At 44.3% G+C, this 23884-nt stretch overlaps 1 protein-coding gene across 1 annotated transcript in view; it reads right to left on the minus strand.

Moving 5' to 3' along the window:
• Positions 1 to 23884, minus strand: part of VAT1L (vesicle amine transport 1 like) — a 146201-nt gene that overhangs the window by 48845 nt on the left and 73472 nt on the right. The window contains exon 7 of the mRNA XM_033845121.2: positions 23494 to 23688. Coding sequence (XP_033701012.1) covers positions 23494 to 23688 — 195 coding nt within the window. The remainder of the gene's footprint in view (positions 1 to 23493; positions 23689 to 23884) is intronic.

A 23884-nucleotide genomic window follows, 5' to 3' on the forward strand; every position in this document is an offset into this window, starting at 1 on the left:
ATTTTCCTTCCTGTGGAATAGTGATAAGTAATACCATCTACTTCCTGTGGTTATTGGGAGGATGAAGTGAGGTACAGAGCACATAAAGAGCTTAGGATGGCACCCAGTTTGTAGTATAGGCTCAAAGTGTGTTCATCATCATCATCATCATTATTATATATTATTATTATTCTTTAAATGTTTGTTTTATTTATTTTTTGGCTGCGTTGGGTCTTACTTGCGGCATGCAGGGTCTTCTTTGAGGTGTGCGGGATCTTTCACTGTGGCGCAGGTTCTTTGTTGTGGCACGCGGGCTTCTCTCTAGTTGTGCTGTGTGGGTTTTCTCTCTCTAGTTGTGGTGCAGGGGGTCCAGAGTGTGTGGCTCTGTAGTTTGCGGCATGTGGGCTCTCTCATTGAGGTGTGTGAGCTCAGTAGTTGTGACACACGGGCTTAGTTACCCCGAGGCATGTGGGATCTTAGTTCCCCGACCAGGGATCGAACCCACGTCCCCTGCATTGGAAGGCGGATTCTTTACCACTGGACCACCAAGGAAGTCCCTATTATTATTATTATTAGCATCCTTTGCCCAGCTCCTCCTGTTTGCCCTTTATTCTCTCTCAGCTCTACTTTCCTCTTCATCTTTTAAGCCATTAAAAGAGCATCACTGTTAGAAGATGAACGCCCATCCTCCTGCAGGTTCTGTAAGTGTTCTTGGCTTTTTCCAAGCTCCAACAGCTCCTATTATCTGGGCCTTCGCTTGGAAATTAATCACGGAGAGGCTTATGATGGCTCTTCTATAGTTATGAGATGTTATCCCAATCTTTCATTGCAACTTTATGCTTTTATTACCATTCTCTCTACACAGGCACTAAGCAATGATTCAAGGCCCACACTCTAATCGTTGATGGTGAGAATCACAGCTTTCCATAGACCTAAACTGCCCAGCTTGGGGCAAATACACTACTCAGCACTACTCAGCACTCTTCCTCGAGGGAGAGAAGAGAAGAGGGGTTAAAATTAATGAAGTTTCAGGCCCTGTACTAGTAAATCCAATGCTAGGAATATCAGCTAAACACAATGTCTGCCCCTGCCTTTGGGAAGCTTAGGGTTTGGTGGGGAATTTGGACAATAAAAAGACAATGTAGGTTCACATGAATGAATGGCTCAGGGTGAGGGACAGTGCCCCCACCTCTCCAGGGGACTGCAAGACCAGCAGCTGTGGGGCTAACAGGGTCTTGGTGCTCTGGCCGGGTGTCAGGCCTGAGCCTCTGAGGTGGGAGAGCCGAGTTCAGACACTGGTCCACCAGAGACCTCCCAGCTTCATTTATATCAAATGGCAAAAGCTCTCCCAGAGATCTCCATCTCCTTGCAAGACCCAGCTCCACTCAATGACCAGCAAGCTACAGTACTGGACACCCTATGCCAAACAACTAGCAAGACAGGAACACAACCCCACCGATTAGCAGAGACGCTGCCTAAAATCATAATAAGGACACAGACACCCCCAAACACACCACCGGACATGGTCCTGCCCACCAGAAAGACACGATCCAGCCTCATCCACCAGAACACAGGCACCAGTCCCCTCCACCAGGAAGCCTACACAAGCCACTGAACCAACCTTACCCACTTGGGGCACACACCAAAAACAATGGGAACTACGAACCTGCAGCCTGCAAAGAGGAGACTCCAAACACAGTAAGTTAAGGAAAATGAGAAATACACAGCAGATGAAGGAGCAAGGTAGAAACCCATCAGACCAAACATATGAAGAGGAAATAGTCAGTCTACCTGAAAAAGAATTTAGAGTGATGATAGTAAAGATGATCCAAAATCTTGGGAATAGAATGGAGAAAAAACAAGAAACGTTTAACAGGTACCTAGAAGAACTAAAGAGCAAACAAACAATGATGAACAACACAGTAAATGAAATAAAAAATTCTCTAGAAGGAATCAATAGCAGAATAACTGAGGCAGAAGAACAGATAAGTGACCTGAAGGATAAAATAGTAGAAATAACTACTGCAGAGCAGAATAAAGAAAAAAGAATGAAAAGAACTGAGGACAGTCTCAGAGACCTCTGGGACAACATTAACCACACCAACATTCAAATTATAGGGGTTCCAGAAGAAGAAGAGAAAAAAAAAGGGACTGAGAAAATATTCGAAGAGATTATGCTTGAAAACTTCCCTAATATGAGTAAGGAAATAGTCAATCAAGTCCAGGAAGCGCAGAGAGTCCCATACAGGATAAATCCAAGGATAAACACACCAAGACACATATTAATCAGACTATCAAAAATTAAATACAAAGAAAAAATATTAAAAGCAGCAAGAGAAAAGCAACAAATAACATACAAGGGAATCCCCATAAGGTTAACAGCTGATCTTTCAGCAGAAACTCTGCAAGCCAGAAAGGAGTGGCAGGACATATTTAAAGTGATGAAAGGGAAAATCCTACAACCAAGATTACTCTACCCAGCAAGGATCTCATTCAGATTCGACAGAGAAATTAAAACCTTTAGAGACAAGCAAAAGCTAAGAGAATTCAGCACCACCAAACCAGCTTTACAACAAATGCTAAAGGAACTTCTCTAGGCAGGAAACACAAGAGAAGGAAAAGACCTACAATACCAAACCCAGAACAATTAAGAAAATGGTAATAGGAACATACATATCGATAATTACCTTAAATGTAAATGGATTAAATGCTGCAACCAAAAAACATAGACTGGCTGAATGGATACAAAAACAAGACCCATATATATGCTGTCTAGAAGAGACCCACTTCAGACCCAGGGACACACACAGACTGAAAGTGAGGGAATGGAAAAAGATATTCCATGCAAATGGAAATCAAAAGAAAGCTGGAGTAGCAATTCTCATATCAGACAAAATAGACTTTAAAATAAACACTATTACAAGAGACAAAGAAGGACACTACATAATGATCAAGGGATCAATCCAAGAAGATACAACAATTGTAAACATTTATGCACCCAACATAGGATCACCTCAATATATAAGGCAAATGCTAACAGCCATAAAAGGGGAAATCAACAGTAACACAATCATAGTAGGGGACTTTAGCACCCCACTTTCACCAATGGACAGATCATCCAAAATGAAAATAAATAAGGAAACACAAACTTTAAATGATACATTAAACAAGATGGACTTAATTGATATTTGTAGGACATTCCATCCAAAAACAATAGAATACACTTTCTTCTCAAGCACTCATGGAACGTTCTCCAGGATGGACCATATCTTGGGTCACAAATCAAGCCTTGGTAAATTTAAGAAAATTGAAATCCTATCAAGTATCTTTTCCGACCATAACACTATGAGACTAGATATCAATTACAGGAAAAAATCTGTAAAAAATACAAACGCATGGAGGCTAAACAATACACTACTAAATAACCAAGAGATCACTGAAGAAATCAAAGAGGAAATTAAAAAATACCTAGAAACAAATGGCAATGAAAACACGACGACCCAAAACCTATGGGATGCAGCAAAAGCAGTTCTAAGAGGGAAGTTTATAGCAATACAATCCTCCCTCAAGAAACAAGAAACATCTCAAATAAACAAACTAACCTTACACCTAAAGCAATTAGAGAAAGAACAAAAAAACCCCAAAGTTAGCAGAAGGAAAGAGATCATAAAGATCAGATCAGAAATAAGTGAAAAAGAAATGAAGGAAACGATAGCAAAGATCAATAAAACTAAAAGCTGGTTCCTTGAGAAGACAAACAAAATTGATAAACGATTAGCCAGACTCATTAAGAAAAAAAGGGAGAAGACTCAAATCAATAGAATTGGAAGTGAAAAAGGAGAGATAATAACTGACACTGCAGAAATACAAAGGATTATGAGAGATTACTACAAGCAACTCTATGCCAATAAAATGGACAACCTGGAAGAAATGGACAAATTGTTAGAAAAGCACAACCTTCTGAGACTGAACCGGGAAGAAATAGAAAAATATAAACAGACCAATCACAAGAACTGAAATTGAGACTGTGATTAAAAATCTTCCAACAAACAAAAGCCCAGGACTAGATGGCTTCACAGGCGAATTCTATCAAACATTTAGAGAAGAGCTAACACCTATCCTTCTCAAACTCTTCCAAAATATAGCAGAGGGAGGAACACTCCCAAGCTCATTCTACAAGGCCACCATCACCTTGATACCAAAACCAGACAAGGATATCACAAAAAAAGAAAACTACACGCCAATATCACTGATGAACATAGATGCAAAAGTTGTCAACAAGACACTAGCAAACAAAATCCAACAGCATATTAAAAGGATCATACACCATGATCAAGTGGGGTTTATCCCAGGAATGCAAGGATTCTTCAATATGCAAATCAATCAATGTGATACACCATATTAAAATATTGAAGGATAAAAACCATATGATCATCTCAATAGATGCAGAAAAAGCTTTCGACAAAATTTAACACCCATTTATGATAAAAACCCTGCAGAAAGTAGGCACAGAGGGAACTTATCTCAACATAATAAAGGCCATATATGACAGTCATACAGCCAACACTGTTCTCAATGGTGAAAAACTGAAACCATTTCCACTAAGATCAGGAAAAAGACAAGGTTGCCCACTCTCTTCACTGTTATTCTACATAGTTTTGTAAGTTGTAGCCACAGCAATCAGAGAAGAAAAAGAAATAAAAGAAATCCAAATCGGAAAAGAAGAAGCAAAACTGTCACTGTTTGCAGATGACATGACACTATACATAGAGAGTCCTAAAGATGCTACCAGAAAACTACTAGAGCTAATCAATGAATTTGGTAAAGTAGCAGGATACAAAATTAATGCACAGAAATCTCTTGCATTCCTATACACTAATGATGAAAAATCTGAAAGAGGAATTAAGGAAACACTCCCATTTACCATTGCAACAGAAAGAATAAAATACCTAGGAATAAACCTACCTAAGGAGACAAAATACCTGTGTGCAGAAAACAATAAGACACTGATGAAAGAAATTGAAGATGATACAAACAGATGGAAAGATATACCATGTTCTTGGACTAGAAGAATCAACATTGTGAAAACGACTGTATTCCCCAAAGCAACGTACAGATTCAATGTAATCCCTATCAAACTACCAATGGCATTTTTCACAGAACTAGAACAAAAAAATTTCACAGTTTGCATGGGAACACAAAAGACCTGGAATAGCCAAAGCAATCTTGAGAAAGAAAAACGGAACTGGAGGAATCAGGCTCCCGGACTTCAGGCTGTACTACAAAGCTACAGTAATCAAGACAGTGTGGTACTGGCACAAAAACAGAAATATAGATCAATGGAACAGGAGAGAAAGCCCAGAGATAAAGCCAAGCACATATGGTCACCTTATTTTTGATAAAGAAGGCAAGAATATGCAGTGGAGAAAAGACAGCCTCTTCAATAAGTGGTGCTGGGAAAACTGGACAGCTACATGTAAAAGTATGAGATTAGAACACTCCCTAACACCATACACAAAAATAAACTCAAAATGGATTAAAGACCTCAGTGTAAGGCGAGACACTATCAAACTCTTAGAGGAAAACATAGGCAGGACACTCTATGACATAAATCACAGCAAGATGCTTTTTGACCCACCTCCTAGAGAAATGGAAATAAAAACAAAAATAAACAAATGGGACCTAATGAAAGTTAAAAGCTTTTGCACAGCAAAGGAAACCATAAACAAGATGAAAAGACAACCCTCAGAATGGGAGAAAATATTTGCAAATGAAGCAACTGACAGAGGATTAATCTCCAGATTTTACAAGCAGCTCATGTAGCTCAATATCAAAAAAACAAACAACCCAATCCAAAAATGGGCAGAAGACTTAAAGAGACATTTCTCCAAAGAACATATACAGATTGCCAACACACACGTGAAAGGATGCTCAACATCACTAATCTTTAGTGCAGTGCACATCAAAACTACAATGAGGTATCACGTCACACCAGTCAGAATGGCGACCATCAAAAAATCTACAAACAATAAATGCTGGAGAGGGTGTGGAGAAAGGGGAATCCTCCTGCACTGTTGGTGGGAATGTAAATTGATACAGCCACTATGGAGAACAGTATGGAGGTTCCTTAAAAAACTAAAAATAGAACTACTATACGACCCATCAATCCCACTACTGGGCATATACCCGGAGAAAACCATAATTCAAAAAGAATCATGTACCACAATGTTCATTGCAGCACTATCTACAATAGCCAGGACATGGAAGCAACCTAAGTGTCCACTGACAGAGGAATGGATAAAGAAGATGTGGCACGTATATACAATGGAATATTACTCAGCCATAAAAAGAAATGAAATTGAGTTATTTGTAATGAGGTGGATGGACCTAGAGTCTGTCATACAGAGTGAAGTAAGTCAGAAAGAGAAAGACAAATACCGTATGCTAACACATATATATGGACTTTAAGAAAAAAAATGTCATGAAGAACCTAGGGGTAAGACAGGAATAAAGACACAGACCTACTAGAGAATGGACTTGAGAATATGGGGAAGGGGAAGGGGAAGCTGGGACAAAGTGAGAGAGTGGCATGGACATATATACACTACCAGACGTAAAATAGATAGCTAGTGGGAAGCAGCCACATAGCACAGGGAGATCAGCTCGGTGCTTTGTGTCCACCTAGAGGGGTGGGATAGGGAGGGTGATAGGGAGACGCAAGAGGGAGGAGATGTGGGAACATATGTATATGTATAGCTGATTCACTTTGTTATACAGCAGAAACTAACACACCATTGTAAAGCAGTTATACTCCAGTAAAGATGCTAAAAACAAAAAACAAAACAAAAAACAAGACATGTATCTCAGTGTTGGAAACACAGGAGGCACGTGAGCTGGGGGTGGATGTCCAAGTGAGGAGAGCTTAACAGAGCCCTAAAGAACAAGGCAGAAATGGATCTGAGGCCTGGCGTTGCTGAGGGAGGGAGCTGCTGCCTGGATATTGACCTTTTAAAAATATTTATGTATTTATTTATTTTTATTTTTTTAAATTGAAGCATAGTTGCTTTACAATGTTGTGTTAGTTTCAGGTGTACAGCACGGTGATTCAGTTATACTATATATACATATATATATACATATATATATATATATATATATGTATATATATATATGTCTCTATATCTTCTTTTTCAGAGTCTTTTCCCTTGTAGGGTATTACAAAATATTGTGCATAGTTCCCTGTGCTATACAGTAGGTCCTTGTTCGTTGGATATTGATTTTTTTATACCATCTCATAGTAAATATTCTGAAATGTTCTGAGATGGTTTCCCCCAGTTGTCCTGCACGAGCTGGGCAAGGTGACATGGAGCCAGGGCTTCTCCACACAGGAGACCAGCAAAACTGAGCGCTCTGCCTGATGGTTCCTGAGGGAATCCACCCTCCAAGCAGTATCCTATCATTGGCCAACCCCGGGAACTTGGCCCCAGGAGACATGTCCCAGAAAAGGTAGCTCTGACAGCTGATGGTGCGTGTCCCTTCCCAACTGTGCACTCATGATGGTAACTTGATACTGGTCCTGATGGAGAGTGTTTACAGCACAGAAATTGGCAAATGCTACCCATCAGGGTGTTCTTTGCCAAGGCCAGTTGTTAAACATTTCCCAGCGCACCGCTGTGTGTACCTCCACTTGGGGAGCTTTCTGTGCTACCTGTTGTAGGACCTGCCACTTTCCAGGTCTCTATATCTCATTTCGCTAAAGAAATTTACACCCGTTGGATCGGCCCCCTCTTGCACAGCACTTGGAATCTTCTGGGTCCCTTTCATTCTCTAGCTACTGCTGCTGGGACCTGTACCATGCAGGCGTTGACTACCCTGCATGTGCCTTGGGCCCTGCGTGTACCTGGGCTTCACCCTGCGGTGTCCTTGATGCGTGAGCGGGGGAGCCCATCCTCACGCATGCACAGCTTGGGGCACTGGGGACTTGGTACCTGTGGGGCCACCTGGACGAATGGGTAGTGACAGTCAATGACAATGCGTCCTTCTTTGGTTTCCCAGGAAGACGGTTCTGAGATGCGTTTCCCAAGTCTCCCCAAGAATCGAGCCTCGTACCTGTGTCTTCTCCTGCAGTCCACTGACAGCCAGTCTGACTAAGGCAGGTAAGGAGATGAAGGCTCCGAGAGTCAGTGACTTGCCTAAGGTCGCGCATCTTGGTGGTGGAGGAGGTGGGATGCGAACCCACGTCACAGGGCCAGTGTGTCTTTCCATGCCCGTGTGTTGCCTCTGCCTGTCAAGCCAGCTTGCCAGCTCACCCTCCCTTTCCTCCTCCTAAGAGTGGTTCCCATGGGAACATCTCAGGTTCTTGGAATTAAGCAGTTAGAAAGCACTCATCGTAGCAATAGCCGCCTCTGATAACAATCCTTTCTTCGTGTCGTTAGTGTTCTCCATCTCCTCTACTTTTCCTCCCTGGGATCATTTCTCACATAAATTCTTGCACCCAAGCCTGTATCCCAGGCTCTGCTTTGAAGGGATCTCAGCCTAAGACATCCTCAGAGTCTGTTGACGTCTGTCCATCACTCACATGACTCTCCTCTTCTGATAACAGTAACAAGCAGGAAGGGGCCTCGTGATGGGGAAGCAGGTCAAGTGTGACTGACGTCCTCTTTGAAGGAAGTCTTGCCTGGTTCCCCTCAGACCTGGTCATGCTTTGCCCCTATGGGAACTGCACTGCACTGGAATTGATGGGTTTATACATCAGACCTCTCTCCCTCCCGACTCTGGAAAATGAGACAGTGGGACATTCTTTTCTTCATCTTACAACATCCTCTAGCACAGAGTAGGTATCAATAAACTTTCTGAAGAGTGAATGCAGACTGCATTTTTTTTCAAAAGTTTACTGTTTAGCACAACTGGGGAAAATCATTCATTCAGCACTCATTGTTGGTAGAAGATGGGGAAGGACATTCCTGATGTGAGCCAAGGCCATCCAAACACCACAGAGCGATGGCGAGAAGAAACTCAAACCACAGACAAGGAAAAGTGAAAAATTAAACCTGTAGCAAATAAGGAAATATCAAGCCTGAACCTCCTAAAGCAAATAAAACGCTCGGAATGTCAGTGAGAGAAGCAGAAGCCACTGCTATTGACCAATTTTTATGATTATTTTTTAAAAGGCATATTTCTTAACACTGCTGGTCTGTGATAAGTTTATCAACACTTTAGAGGAAGTACAAACATAGGTGATGAAAGTTACAGCGAGTGAGTCATATTTGCAGCACGTTGAGGATGATCCTGTCACACAACAAACCTAAATTGCAGCTAATGATATAAACAGAGGATAATGATGTGGGGAAGCCTGCCTGCCTAGAAACAAGAAGAAAGTCAACTTGTGGATAAATAATAAAGCAGCAGAGGACACTGAAAAATGGCAGCCAAGTGGAAGCCAGGAGCAGAAAAACAATAGAAAAATGGATCCAGGCAGAGACGTAGAGAATGGACTTGAGGACACGGGGAGGTGGAAGGGTAAGCTGGGACGAAGTGAGAGAGTGTCATGGACATATATACACTACCAAATGTAAAACAGATAGCTAGTGGGAAGCAGCCGCATAGCACAGGGAGATCAGCTCGGTGCTCTGTGACCACCTGGAGGGGTGGGATGGGGAGGGTGGGAGAGAGGCTCCCGAGGGAGGGGATATGGAGATATATGTATGCATATGACTGATTCACTTTGTTGTACAACAGAAACTAACACAACATTGTAAAGCAATTATACTCCAATAATGAAAAAAAAAAAAAAGGATCCAGGGACTTCCCTGGTGGGGCAGTGGTTAAGAGTCTGCCTGCCAATGCAGGGGACATAGGTTTGATCCCTGGTCCAGGAAGATCCCACATGCCATAGAGCAACTAAGCCCGTGTGCCACAACTACTGAACCTGTGCTCCAGAGCCCGTGCACTGCAACTACTGAAGCCCGCATGCCTAGAGCCCTGCTCCGCAACAAGAGAAGCCACCACAATGAGAAGCCCGTGCACCACAACGAAGAGTAGCCCCCTCTCGCCGCAACTGGAGAAAGCCTGCGTGCAGCAATGAAGACCTAGAGCAGCCAAAAATAATAAAATTAAAAAAAAATATGGATCCAAACAGAAAAATGATCGCAGTGGGTGTGGCAGGGACTCTTCCATATTTGCTCTCAGAAGCATCCTCCAAGGAAGAGCTGAAGAAACTTTGTCAATTTTTTTTTTTTTTTTTTTTTGCGATACGCGGGCCTCTCACTGCTGGGGCCCCTCCCGCCGGGGAGCAACAGGCTCGGGACGCGCAGGCTCAGCGGCCATGGCCCACGGGCACAGCTGCTCCGTGGCACGTGGGATCCTCCCGGACCGGGGCATGAACCCGTGCCTCCTGCACCGGCAGGCGGACTCCCAACCACTGCGTCACCAGGGAAGCCCTCAAATTTTTAAACACAAAAAATAAAGTTAGAATCTTGGCTAAAACAAAGGACAGTGAGCAAAACTTCAGGTGTCTCCTTTTAGCTCTTACTTCTTCTGTTCTGATCCTGCCTTAGGTTTTTTTCTTCTCTAAAGACAGTGAAGACCTGCCAACACATTGAACGCTCCCTTTCTTTTTCTAACCATCAGGAAATTATTGTACTTCAAAATTTAGAGCACCCAAGCATTCCGCTCTTACAAGTTGCTAACGAGGTGGACAAGTAAAGCCCGCAACTGTGATGGGGAGGGCGTGGTTTATAAGGGTCTTTCACAACCACAGGGACGCTCAAGCAGAGTTGAACTCCTGCCGTTTGCCATCAGTATTTCTTATGAACGTGCACCCATTAATGAGCTTGCAACACGATATTTTAATTGTCTGTTTACATGTCTACCACCAGCTGGTGTGCTCCTTGAGAGTACTTTGCTTTTCTGTCCCTCCAGGGCCCAGCTCTGGGCTTGGTAAATAGTAGGTGCTCAATAAATGCAAGCTGGTTTTGAAAAACTATTATGTGCAACTACATGGAAATTGAAAAAAAAAGTTAAATAAAAAACAGGTCAAGGAAAGAATCCATAGGCAGCCCAAACACTATTGGAAGCACACTTCTTTACCCCCAGTTTTTATATTAGTTAGAAAGAAAAGAAAAGAAGGAATGAGCTGAGTCTCTCTAGGGAATTTAGGGAGTGTTATGAACTGAATGTTTGTGTCCCTGCAAAATTCCTGTGTTGAAGCCCTAACCCCGCAATGTTCCAAAGGAAACACTTCCTCCACTTTGTTGTGGTTCCACATGCCTCCTTAAACAAGCATCATAATATACTCCTGACGCGCTCACACAGGCTCAGGAGCCAATCTGGGCCACTTAACAACTGTCAGGGGTGGCAGGGGAGAGGATGTGTAGGAACAAAGCCAGGAACGGGGTACATTAAGACAATAACAGTAGTTCTGTTTAGGGTGGCACAATTATGGGTGATCTTTAGTTCTTTTTTCTGTTTTCTAAATTTATATTGTGGTCATATGATATTTATATCATTTAATCTTTTACTTGTAAGAAAAAATGCTGGGGAAAGAGGCAAAACAAACACATAAGCACAGTAGACACACAAACACACACATATATACACACACCTATTCACACATACATGCAAAGACACACATATTCACAAGCACACGTACAAACACACATACTCACAAACACACATGAGCTCCAGAATAAGAAACCTTGCTTGGATTCCTGGTTCTACCTCCTAGTATAAATTACCTTGCTCAGTCCCTCTTTTTAAAAATCTGTATAATGGGCATAACAGCTGACCTGCCTGTCTCTGTGGGTTTTCTGTGGGTTTACTGTGGGGCTCGATTCCTACAAGGCAAGTAAAATGCTGTGCTGATGGGGGGTGGGTGCAGCGCACCTCTACACTTCCCACCACAGCCTTGGATACAGTGACTTGGATGGTAAACATGATGGTTTGGAACGTGTTCACTTGCCAAGAATAAGAGTGCAAGGAAAATAGCCCAACTAGCTCATAATTTGTAGTCACTGTGGCCGGCAGAGAGGGAGGAGGTGAGACTCGAGTACTGGCCTGGGCGTCGAGGGAATTTGTGCTGCCCTTTATGTCCCATGTCGTGGAGAAGGATCAGCTCTCCTCACCTGAGTAAAACCCACCCCAGAGGGCTGAGGTGAGCATCTGACAGCTGAGGCTGTCAGCTGACGCACCACGGCCCCATCCTCACCCAAGTGCTGTTTGACAATGCGTGTGAGTGTGCCAGGGAGCGATGAAAGTGACATGCGTTGGGGAAGAGACAGGGAAAGGAAGAAACAAACGAAAATTGTATTAAGTGCCCACTCTGAGACATTTGTACACAGCACACGGTTTATAGCTGACACGTGGTTGCCCCAGACTTTAACATGGAAGGAAGAGCAAGGGTCATCAGCCCCATTTTACAGAGGCAGAAAACTAAGGCTTGTGATTCAGAGTCACCTGTCTGCACTCACAGAAGTTAGGGACAGAGGCACCGGGGTTTCGAACACCAGTCTTCCCTCCTGACCCAGGATGCCTCCGATCAGGGTGACGGGGCAAGCAGGGTGTAGGGCCTGGGACAGTCATCCCTGTTCCCAGAGGGGCTGAGACTTGGTTACGAGCTCAGCTTTAGGAGAGAGCCAGCCGGAGACTCAAGGTTCGACCCCACCACTTCTTGGCTATGTGAGCTCGTCCACAAAGCCACTTAGCCCTCTCTCCAAGCCTCAGTCTCCCCATCTGTAAAATGGGGAAATAATGGCTCCTGACAGGATGGCTATGAATCTAGAGGAGCCAGTGCCCGTGAAGTTCTCAGGACAGCGCCTGGCTCAGTGTAAACAGCAACCTTCAGCTGCCACTACTACTTTGTCACTTGTCCAGTACCCACAGCTGCTCATTTAGAGTTTATTAAATGACTAACCAGAGCACGGCACTTTCCTGGCAGCGCCTCCCCAAACCAGCTGACAGTTTTTAGAAATCTGAGATGAAATGGGCGGAGGCTCAGAGGATCCAAACAGCCACGTATTTATCGTGTTTATCGTTTGTGCTGCTCTGAGCTTCTGTTCCATGAAGCAGCTCCTACTGATGCCTTCAGGAAGGAAGGAAAGCATAAGACCCCAGTTAGCCTGCCTGCCTGCATCACACAGCAGCAAATCAGGGAGGAAATGGGTCCTGGGGGCATTCACCTGCCAGAGGATAGAAAGACAGGGCCCACCCCTCCCACCCCTCAGGGTGATGACAGAGGCTGACTTTTACCATGCGCCCGGCCGTGCCCACCCCCCACATCGCCCCTGACATTTTCACAACGACCCCATAGAGGAGGCACTGCTGTTATCCCATCTCACAGATGGAGAAAGAAGAGAAGAAGCAAAGTACCTTTCCCAAGGACTCACAGCTATAACTGGAGGGCTTGAACGATTCCGGAGCCTGCCCTTTGAAGCCTTATGGGAAATCTTGTCTCTGCATCCCCTTATAGCTCACAAAATATTTCCCTTTTGATCTTATCTGACTCGCCATTTGTTATGGACTGAATCGTGTCCTGTCCTCTCCCACCCCCTGCGAATTCATATATTGAAGTCCTAACCCCCAGAACCACAGAATGTGACCTTGTTTGGAAATAGGGTCACTGAAGTTAGTTGAGTTCACACTGGAGCAGGGTGGGCCTTCATCCAATATGACTGATGTCCTTAGAGAAAGGGGAAATTTGGAGACCGACAGACAGACAGACACACACACACACACAGACACACACACAACACCATGTGAAAACGGAGGCAGAGAGAGACAGTGATGCTTCTGTGAGCCAAGGATTGCTGAAGACGGCCAGCAAACCCCTGGAAGCTGGGGGAGAGGCCTGGAACAGATTCTCCCTAACAACCGTCGGAAGAAAGGAACCCCGTCACCACCTTGATTTCTGACTTCTGGCCGCCGGAGCTGGGAGACAATAAAAGCCATTCAGTTTGGGTTACTTTGTTATGTCAGCCCTAGGAACAAATATACAACTGTTCCGGGAAATAGGGTCAGTTGCTCCTATTTTATAGGCGAGGAAAAGGAGACGCAGAGAAATGAAGTGTTATAGGCCAAAGAGCCAAGAAGTGGGAGGGTTAAGAAACCCAGTATGTTTGCTTCCTGTTCCAAAGCTTATCCCACCTGATTGGAGCTGCTCTAGCCTATTATCTTACGCCACATATTGGCAGAGAGCTTTACAGTTTGCAAGGGTTCAACTCATATCGGCTCAAGTGATGGCACAATAAATATAAAATCCTTTGCAATAACAGGGAACGTGGCAGTAGCTCCATTTTCAGTGGATGAAAGGGGTGCTCAGGAAGTAGGCTGGATTCTGGAAGGTGAACGTGAAGGCAACATCCACAGTGTGTTTCCCTGCCGGGATATGACCTTTATTCATGTGTTCTCTGATTTAAATTATGTTCTCCTATTCAAATGATCTTGGCCTGCAGAAGAGTTATTTATCCCTCTTCTCTGGCCTAGCGAATAGGCCAGAATCCGTGATGAACACATCAGGACAGATACCTCGGAAAATATTTGAAAACAGTCCTCCTGATGCCACCGTGCAAATAAGACATATCAAGTGATTCCTCCAATACCTAGGAAGGCAAACAGAAGCAAACAGACATGTCCATTTCCAGCCTTTGGAAGCAGCAGAATCTCATCTGGGTCATGGGAAAACACAGCCAAGAGCAGTCTGCACTGACCCTGTCCCTGGCTCACAAGGAAACCCAGATTTGTGATGTGTTTTCAGCCAAATGACAGGTGTAAAAGCAAGAGTGATCGTTTTCTTCGTAACAGATGTGTATTCAGAGCTGAGTTCCTAGACCTCTTAACAAGGAGCGGAAGTACCTGTCCTGAGGCCCCGGGAACCTTCTGCCAAGAGCATCCTGTGTTCTCCTTGCTTGTTACCTTGCCTAAGAGTCCCTGACCGCAAAGACCTCAACTCCGTGGCGGACACATTTGCAATGCGCTGTAAGAGCAGCTTGCTAGTTCATACTGTCCAGTCAGCACCTTTTAGTTCCTCCAAACTGATGCAAGGTACAGTTATCTTCTCCATTTTCACAGGTAACTGTCAGTGCACATGTCAGTGAGGGCGGCAAACCCTTGGGACCTGAAAGCAGGGCTTCCTAACCAGGGGTGGGCGTCATGGCAAGACTGGGGATGTTGGGGATGTTATGGCAGAAGAGTCAACACCGTCCCTACGTCCTGGCAGGTGGGCAGGAATTTTGCAGGAGGACAAGGACGAGGGAAGGGAATGAGAGGTGGAAATAAGAGCACAGATAAAGGTGAGGAGGCAACAGACTCAGGTTTCTGAAGAGCCACAATGGTCCAGTGCGGCCGGAGGGATGGGGACAGTTGGCAATGGGCAGGGGCTTCCACCTACCCCACCTTCTCCCAGGGCCGGCCTTCCTGCCTCCCCATCACTCTGTGTTCAGCCTCATGCGTGTTTGTTGAGGCTTGGATGCTCCAACCCCCATCTCTCTCCAGCTTCCAGGCCTTTCCCTGGGATGTGGCACATGCTTGGATGGGTCACACCCCCATCCAGCTACCCTCCTCCAGGGCTAATTTCCCACTGCTGTGATTGTCTGGTTGCTCCTTGTTGAATGGATGGCATATTAATTTCCAATTGCTGCTCTGGCAAAGTACCACAAACTTAGTAGCTTAACACATCGCAAATGTACTCTTACAGTTCTGCAGGTCAGAAGCTTGAAATGGGCCTATGTGGGTTAAAATCAAGGTGTCCACAGGACTGTTTCCTTCTAGAGGCTTCGCTTCCTTGTCCTTTCCGGCTTCTAGAGACCACCTGCATTCCTTGGCTTGTGGTCCTGCATCACATCACCTTCCCTCTGCTTCCTTTGCCACATCTCCTCTGACCCTAGCTCTCCTGACACTCTTGTAAGGACTCTTGTGATTACATCAGCCCCACCCACATAGTCCAGGGTAATCTCCTCATCGTAAAATCCTTAATTTAATCACATTTGCAAGGTTCCTTTTGCTGTATGAGGTAACATATTCGAAGACTTTGGGGATTAGGATGTGGGCATCTTGAGGGCGCTGTTATTCAGCCTGCCGCAGATGAATATGCTGACCCAGAGCTGTGACTCATCGTGCTTGATCTGTTGGGTAGTTAGAGCACACTGAGCCCTGGTGCACGGCAGGGTTGGGGGCGTGACGGAATTGCAGAAAACACGTGAGCAGGGCATGCTGGGAGAATGTGCGTGGAAACTGGGAATGTGTGCGCGAGCCGGGGGTGATTATGTTGAAAGGGGGGCATGCAGCAAAAAAAATAATGAAAGGGACATAAAGCAAACATAGTGGTTACTTCTGCAGCCTCAGTTTCCTTATCTGAAAACTGGGAGGATGGACCAGGCTGAATGTGCGGCTTTATAAGGCCATGCAGCTAGAATATTAGTAAGGACTGAGGCCAGCAATCTGACTTCCCAAGCTGTACCTCTTTCCCATCTCCCATGTCCCCTTATCCCATCCTTAAATAGCCCTTCTCTCTCTCTCCCTCTGTGTGTGTGTGTGTGTGTGTAATTTATTGAGATACAATTTGCATACCATACAATCCATTCATTTAAAGTGCACAGCACAATGGTTTTTAGTGTAGTCACAGAGTTATACAACTGTCATTACTTTTAGAACATTTTTATCTCTCTGAACAGAAATGCCCCCAGCCCTAGGCAACCCCTAACCTACTTTCTAAACAGCCCTTCTTTGGACCCAGCACCCCCTGGCTATTTGCCAGCCCTTTTTTCTGCTCAGTGCCAAATAGGAGGCTTATGCTGGCTGTCAGACTGTCCTGCCCATGATTCTCTTCCTGACCCTCTGCCTTCAGACTTCTGCCCTCATCATTCAACTGAAAGGCTTTCTGAAAGGTCAACAATGACCCCGGGGCCAAATTCAAAGGCTTTTCTGCTCCGTACTTCCTGACTTGTCAGCAGTCCCTGACTTTAAGACCAGTCATGGTGGTCCCTTTACCACTGCCCTGCCGGGGATGCCTCACCTTCTCCCTACTGTGTGAATGGTGGGGGATGCTAGGATTCTGTCCTCACCCTCTTCCTTCTACAGTGGAGAAGTTAATGCCCACGGTCTGAATGCCAGCTTTGCCATGCACCAGCTGTGTGAGCTTGGGCAGCTAACTTCATCTAAGTCTACTTTCCTTATTTATATCTCAGGAAGAGTAACAGTACCCACCCCTCGGGGTTATTGTGGGGACTAAATGAGTTAATTCATAGGAAGCGCTTGCTTTGAGAACTACTTGGCACATATAAACAGTCTACGCTAAGTGTTTGCTAATATGATTATGTTGCTCCTTCTTTTGTTCAATTGAGTTTATTCATAGCCATGTTTTTTCAATAACTTCTATGCATCACACTTCCCTGGGGTTCAAATTTCCATTAAATTCAATTATAAGCCGGGGCTTTGGGCAAGTATAGCTTCCCCAAAGCCTCACTTTTGTGACCTGTAAGACGGGGGTAATAGTAGCTGGGTCTTAGGGTTGTTGGAGAGTTTAAATAAGTTAATACATGCAAAACATTTAGAACAATGCCTGCCATGCAGTAAATCCTCTAGAAATGTCAGTAGCAGCAGTAGTTGTAATTATCCAGCCTTCATCTCTCACCTCCATGTGATGGTTGACTTGACCATGGACATCACTTGCACGTTCTACCATCATCTTAAACCAAAATCACATCTGAGCTCATCAATTTTTTCACGGCAGCTTCAATCATTGCTAACTCAAATCACACTGTTGGCACCCCCAGTCCTGGTTTCCCATGTCGAAAGACCATTGGTCATCTTGCATCTCCTTTGTCCTTTCTATCCAATTTTCATCCTTCCCAATGACTCACATTTGCTCATTCCCTCCCATTCACTTCCCCCACTTTTGTCTGGGGCTTGCCTACCCAGGTCTGAAAGTCTTCAATGACCTCTTGCCTGCCCCCCATCCATCCACCAAACCAAAGTACACATGATACAAAATACATTGCCCACTTCTGGATGATGCTTCTAAGTACTCTCCCTATCCCCAACTCTGCCCCTGAAGGAGCTTCTAAATCTTTAAAAAAGGTCTCCACGAGCCAGTCACCAACTGCCATAATTAAGTGGGACTTTCCGTGGTTTCTCCTCGAGTCTTTGCCTCTTAGTTTTGGTTTGGGTATATGTTTCAGATGCTTGGCTTCATCCTTTCTTTTCAGTCTGGTGTTGGAGGTGAAGCCTGTGGCTTCTTTAAAACTGAAAATCACACCTCCACCCATCCTTCTCTCTTGAGTCATCCCACCCTCCCTGTTCAACATTAATCTGCCTTTTATCCAGTCAGCCTCTTGCTCTGTGTCAGATAAGGGTCCCTATCAAGCTCAGCACCACATTATTTTTCCTTAATTTATTCTTTTAGGCAGACCCATCTCTGTATAGGTTTTGTGATGTCATAGAATGAAAGACACATTATAATTAAGCCACAACTATTAACATGAAAGGAAAAATGTGGGGGACACATAATGAGGGATTGGAGCACTTAAATAAATGACTGCATTTGGTCAGTGAACTTCACTACAGCCAAGGCAAAGAGAAGTGTACAAGGAAGGGCACAATTAATGTAATTTACTAAAGGTAATCATGCCAGATTGCTGGGGAGACAAATTTACCTTCAAGCAGAAGGATGACATCATCTCATAGACCAGCTCTAGGAGAATTTCTGCAGGGATGGGAACATTCTTCCATCTCTGCATGGTCCAATATGGCAGCCACTAGCCACATGCAGCTACTGACCACTTGAAATGTGGCTAGTATACCCAAGGAACTGAATTTTTGATTTGACTTAATCTTAATTAAATTTGAATAGCCACATGTGGCTAATGGTACCATAATTGGAGAGTGTAACCACAGACTTCTATGTAAATTATGTTGTAAAATATCTTTAATAGAATATTTCAAAATTGCCAAGATCTCTCTGCAGCCCTGTGTCCATTTGCTAGGGCTGCCATAATGAAATACCACAGACTGGAAGGCTTAAATAACAGAAATTTATTTTCTCACAATCCTGTAGGCTAGACATCCAAGATCAAGGTGTCAGTGAGGTTGGTGTCATTCTGGGGCTGTCTCCTGGGCTTGCAGATGGCCCTCTTTTCACTGTGTCCTCACATGGTCTTTATGCAAACATCCCTGGTGCCTCTTTTTGTCCTAATCTCTCTTCTTATAAGGACACCAATCAGATTGGATAAGGGCTGCCCAAAGGCCTCATTTTAACTTAATTATTTCTTTCAAGGCCCTATCTCTAAATATAGTCAGATTCTGTGGTATTGGGGGTTAGGGCTTCAATATATGAGTTTGAGGGGGGACACAATTCAGCTCATAACAGAGCCCTCTGTGCACTATTAAACAGCAGACAGGTAAAGGCACTTTTGATCAGAGGCCACAACTGGATAGTTCAGGTGTGTATCTTTCTAGCGACATACTTGGGACTAGGATGGGCTTCTGGGAATTGGGAAATCAAAGGGTGTCATATTCCTTAGGCCACAGTCTCTAATAGCAATCCCCTCACCCAGAATGTCAACTCACACTCCTCTGCCTGGCAGTGAAGGCCCCCAAGATTTGACTCTATTGACTGAACCAGCCTTTTCTCCTCTCTTCCTTTGTTCCTGTTCCTCTGCTTTTTTTCCAGACCTCTCTACCCCATGTACCTTATACTCACTCCTGCTTCTCTGATTTTGTTCACACTGTCCCTCCTGATAATACCTTGTTTTTTTAACTGCAACATCATCCTAAGAATTTATATCCTGCTAATCTCAACTAAGACCCACCTCATTCTTAAAACCATCCCTGAACATTCAGTCTTCCTTAACATCATTCTCTCTTGTTTTCAAATCCAGTCACACTTGAAACAAACACCCCATGATTGAAAAACGAAGTTCTTCTCTAATTGTTTCTAGGTCTTAGTGTTGTCTCTGAAACAAAGTCATAAACGCAAGGATCAGGGAACAAGTGACCTATCCCTTCTGTAGACTTGACATCCTAACATAGTACAGGCACATAGCAGGTGCGCAGTAATGTGTCTGCTGCTTGGTTGACAGATGTAAGTATTTTTTGTCCCTTTCCCACCTCTGAACAGTTTTTCCAACTTTATGTACAATTGCACATTTAGTATCTGGAGCAAACCAGTTGCACGTTTAGTATCTGGAGGCTGCAGCATATCACTCACTCTTTGTATTACATTTACAATAAAGTCAAAGATAGATGGCTAAAAAGAAACTCTAATCATCTCTGATATTATTAAATCTTCTAGTCTGAATTCTCAGAGAGCCCAAGAGAAATTTCTTTTAATCCCTATGGTCTTTCTATTCCATAGATGAAGTTATAGAGCTGGCCTGAGAAGCAATTTTGTGAAATCATTTACCAAAGGGGAGGGGGGAAAATCATTATAGTCCTCCTTTGGAGGTTTGCAAGTAATAAGCATGCTCTATTCTCTTCAAGCCCAGAGGAGCTGCGTGGGCTTGATAAACGGCTAAGCTTGGCCCACCGGCAGCTCTAAAAAGATGTCTGTAAACATTACAGAAGAGAACCATCAGAAAGTTGGTGGGTGTTACTGATGAGTGGCTGTGGGTGCTTTTGTTGGCCAACATGGCAGCAGCCTTCTTTCTCTCCTCTGTGAATGACTAGTGACCTATACTTCCTTTGTTTTCCTGGTAACTGTCTTAACCGATATGGCTTCTTTTAAAGCAGTGGTTTTCAACTAGGGAAGATTCTGCCTCTGTCCCCATCCCCCCTGGGGGACATTTGACAATGTCTGGAAACATTTTATGTTGTCACAGCTGGCAGTGGGAGGTGCTGCAGGCATCTTCTGGGTAGAGACCAGAGATGCTGCTAAACATCTATCTTTCCTTGTCCCTTTGCTTTTGAGGGTCTCTCTGCCTTGCATACTCTTCTTCCAGTTTTTTCCTATTTCATGTCCCAGTTCAAACAACACCTAGCCTTCCTTATCGAAAGCCACTCTACAGCATGCATTCTCAGTGGGAGCAAGGCCACCCCCAAAGGGGTAAAAATGGATTCTCGGAGGATTTTTTAAAATCTTACTCTTTTAATGTATGTAAAGCACAAATACACATCCAGGACATAAACAGATGGATGATAGGTAGGTAGGTAGATGGCTGGTGTATCTACGGTACTAAAATTTCATAGAGGTGGTTGATTAAGGAAAAAAAAGTCTAAAAAAGCTCCTTAGGGAGCAATAATGAAATAAAGGTTGAAGAATATTGCTCTGTGGAAACTGTCTCCCCCCTCCACTTACTCGCCAACATATACCCTAATTTGCCTCCTTCCAGAACTTAATGCAATTGGAGAATACCCTACTTATTTTTAGTTCACTTGAGTATTTTCTGCCCCTCCCCACCCCTCTGAAAGTGAGCTCCTTGAAACTCAGGGATCTTGGCCATCTATTTGCCACTGTACCCCCAACACCTGCACATTGTTGGGCATGTAATAGATATTCAATCCATATTTGGTGATTCAATTGCATTATAACCAAGGAATGATTTCCAGTACTAAACCAAGGACCCACTGGGCCAACCAGACCCCTCTTCGATTTCAACCCTCACTTAAATGCTACCAGATTCATTGGGTCCCTTTTGGGCAGTGAGCTTAAGTCCCCTTCTTTCCTCCATGGTCAAGTTAATCTCTTAGCCCTGGTCTCAAGTAGCTCACATTTTCTCTCCTCCCTGACCTCTGAGACACAGCCACTGCAGTTCGGCCCTTGTCTATTCCACTGACATACCATAGTGAATACCATATGGATGTTTGACCCACTGAATTAAAACATTTGATCCATTAAATTAAAACATTTTGACCCAAGTATAACGATAGGTTAACCATCTTAGAACTTACACAACAGAAGGAATGTATGATAATCTGATTTGATTTGGTAACGCATTGAATTACAGTGAGCGTGTGCTGTAGAAAAAAGACTGGAAGGAAGCAAACCAAAATATTAACAATGTTATCTATCTCTGGAATGTGGACTTGCAATTTATTTTCTCCTTATGTTTTTGGCTAATTTAGGAATTTCCTATAATAAGCATGTATTTCTTTTACCATAAGAAACAAGGGGTTTTGGTGGTCGGGTTTTTTTTTTTTTTTTTTTTTTTTTTTGCGGTACGCGGGCCTCTCACTGTTGAGACCTCTCCCGCTGCGGAGCACAGGCTCCGGACGCGCAGGCTCAGCGGCCATGGCTCACGGGCCTAGCCGCTCCGCAGCATGTGGGATCTTCCCGGACCGGGGCGCAAACCTGTGTCCCCTGCATCGGCAGGCCGACTCTCAACCACTGCGCCACCAGGGAAGCCCGGTGGTCGAGTTTTTAAAGTATCATTCATGATATTGCAGTATCAGAGAGGCATATATAGGCCTGATCCATGGATCCAGGACCAGGCCCCTCTGATTACATGGTGACTCCCACAAAGCCTTTTTGCGGGGGGGGGATTTCTGTGCTTAGGAAAGCCATTAGATTTTGCCCAACCTAGTCCATTAAGCAAATAACACCAGCTTTCTTGCCAGGATGACAGCTACTATCTGTTCCATGGAATGTTATTTTTGTTAAGTTTTTCAAAGGTGTCCGTGATGCCCCAGAGTACAAAAATGTACTTGTACTGTAAGACACTCACCCATGCAAAATGCAAAAACCAGCCAAACGAGCAAAAAACACACTCCCACATCTTTCTCAGGGGCTTCATGGCTCCCTGAAGCCAAGGTCATGACATCCTGACCTACAAGATTTCTTAGTGGAATGCCTCTTGAAACCTAGACCACATTTCTTCATTTTCTCCTCACGGGCAGCTACCGTGACTGGCTTCCCAAATGTCCAAAACTTCCCTTGTCCTGAAGAATTTTCTAGATGCTGCCTCTTCCTAGCACATCTCCCCTGAACCAGTATGGTCAGTTCACAATTCAGTATCCTTAAAGGTGACACAAGGGGCTCTTAATTTTTTTGTGTGATCAAGGAATGCTTTCAAATACTAGAACTTTTTGCAGATCAGTTAATAAAAAGACTCAGTCAAACACTAGATCCAACAATTCATTCATAATTACAGTGCCCAGGGTGGCAGCTAACAAGGTCTGGAAGGGGCTCCAAGTATCGGGGCTTGGCACACAAATCATTTCAGCTCTGAACCATTGTCCGCCCTGGCCTTGATCTCACACACTCACATGGTGAGGATATAACTGACGCTGCACAATGTACACGCTCTCTTGTAACCAAGGTGAATCGTACACACCCATCAAGATTTGGTGACCTACCCGGGAAGGGTTCATGGCATGAATGGCATGTTGACACACGTGGTTTGAGAACCACTACGAAACGTAAAGTATTTCTTACATCCAAAGCACTCTATACTACAGGACAATGACTTTTAGGACCCTCATTTAAAGCAAACAAACCTGGAGAAAAATCACTTAATAAAAGAGCGGATCTGGCTGCCCAAAGCTGACTAAAAAGACAGAGATTATTTGCTGGGGAAACATCATCCTTACCTCCTCCAGGGCCCACAGGGAGTCCACCACGGGCTTGACTTTTTTCTGGTTGTAGAGCCCAATGAGTTTGTCCACCACTCCGCGAATGAGGCCAGCACGGCCCTGTTTGAAGAGCAGGTTTAGAAGGGAAAACCCAGCAATGACTTTGTTCTCTTCGTATAGCTTGATGGGGTTCACCTTCTCAACCTGCCACCACTGGAAAGAGAGAAGGTGTGCGTTACAAGGAATCAATGCCAGGCCATGTTTGTAGCATTGCAGGGAGACAAGGGGACTGTACTTGGGTGGATTCCAGATGCCCAGGCGGTAGCTCTTGCTGGTGTGTTTCTGTCAGCACCTCTTTGGCTGAGCACTGCTACAGGTGCAGAGTGATGCTTCCCAGAAGAGCCCAGGA

The sequence above is a fragment of the Tursiops truncatus genome, chromosome 19 (genome assembly GCF_011762595.2).
Source record: "Tursiops truncatus isolate mTurTru1 chromosome 19, mTurTru1.mat.Y, whole genome shotgun sequence".
NCBI lineage: Eukaryota > Metazoa > Chordata > Mammalia > Artiodactyla > Delphinidae > Tursiops > Tursiops truncatus.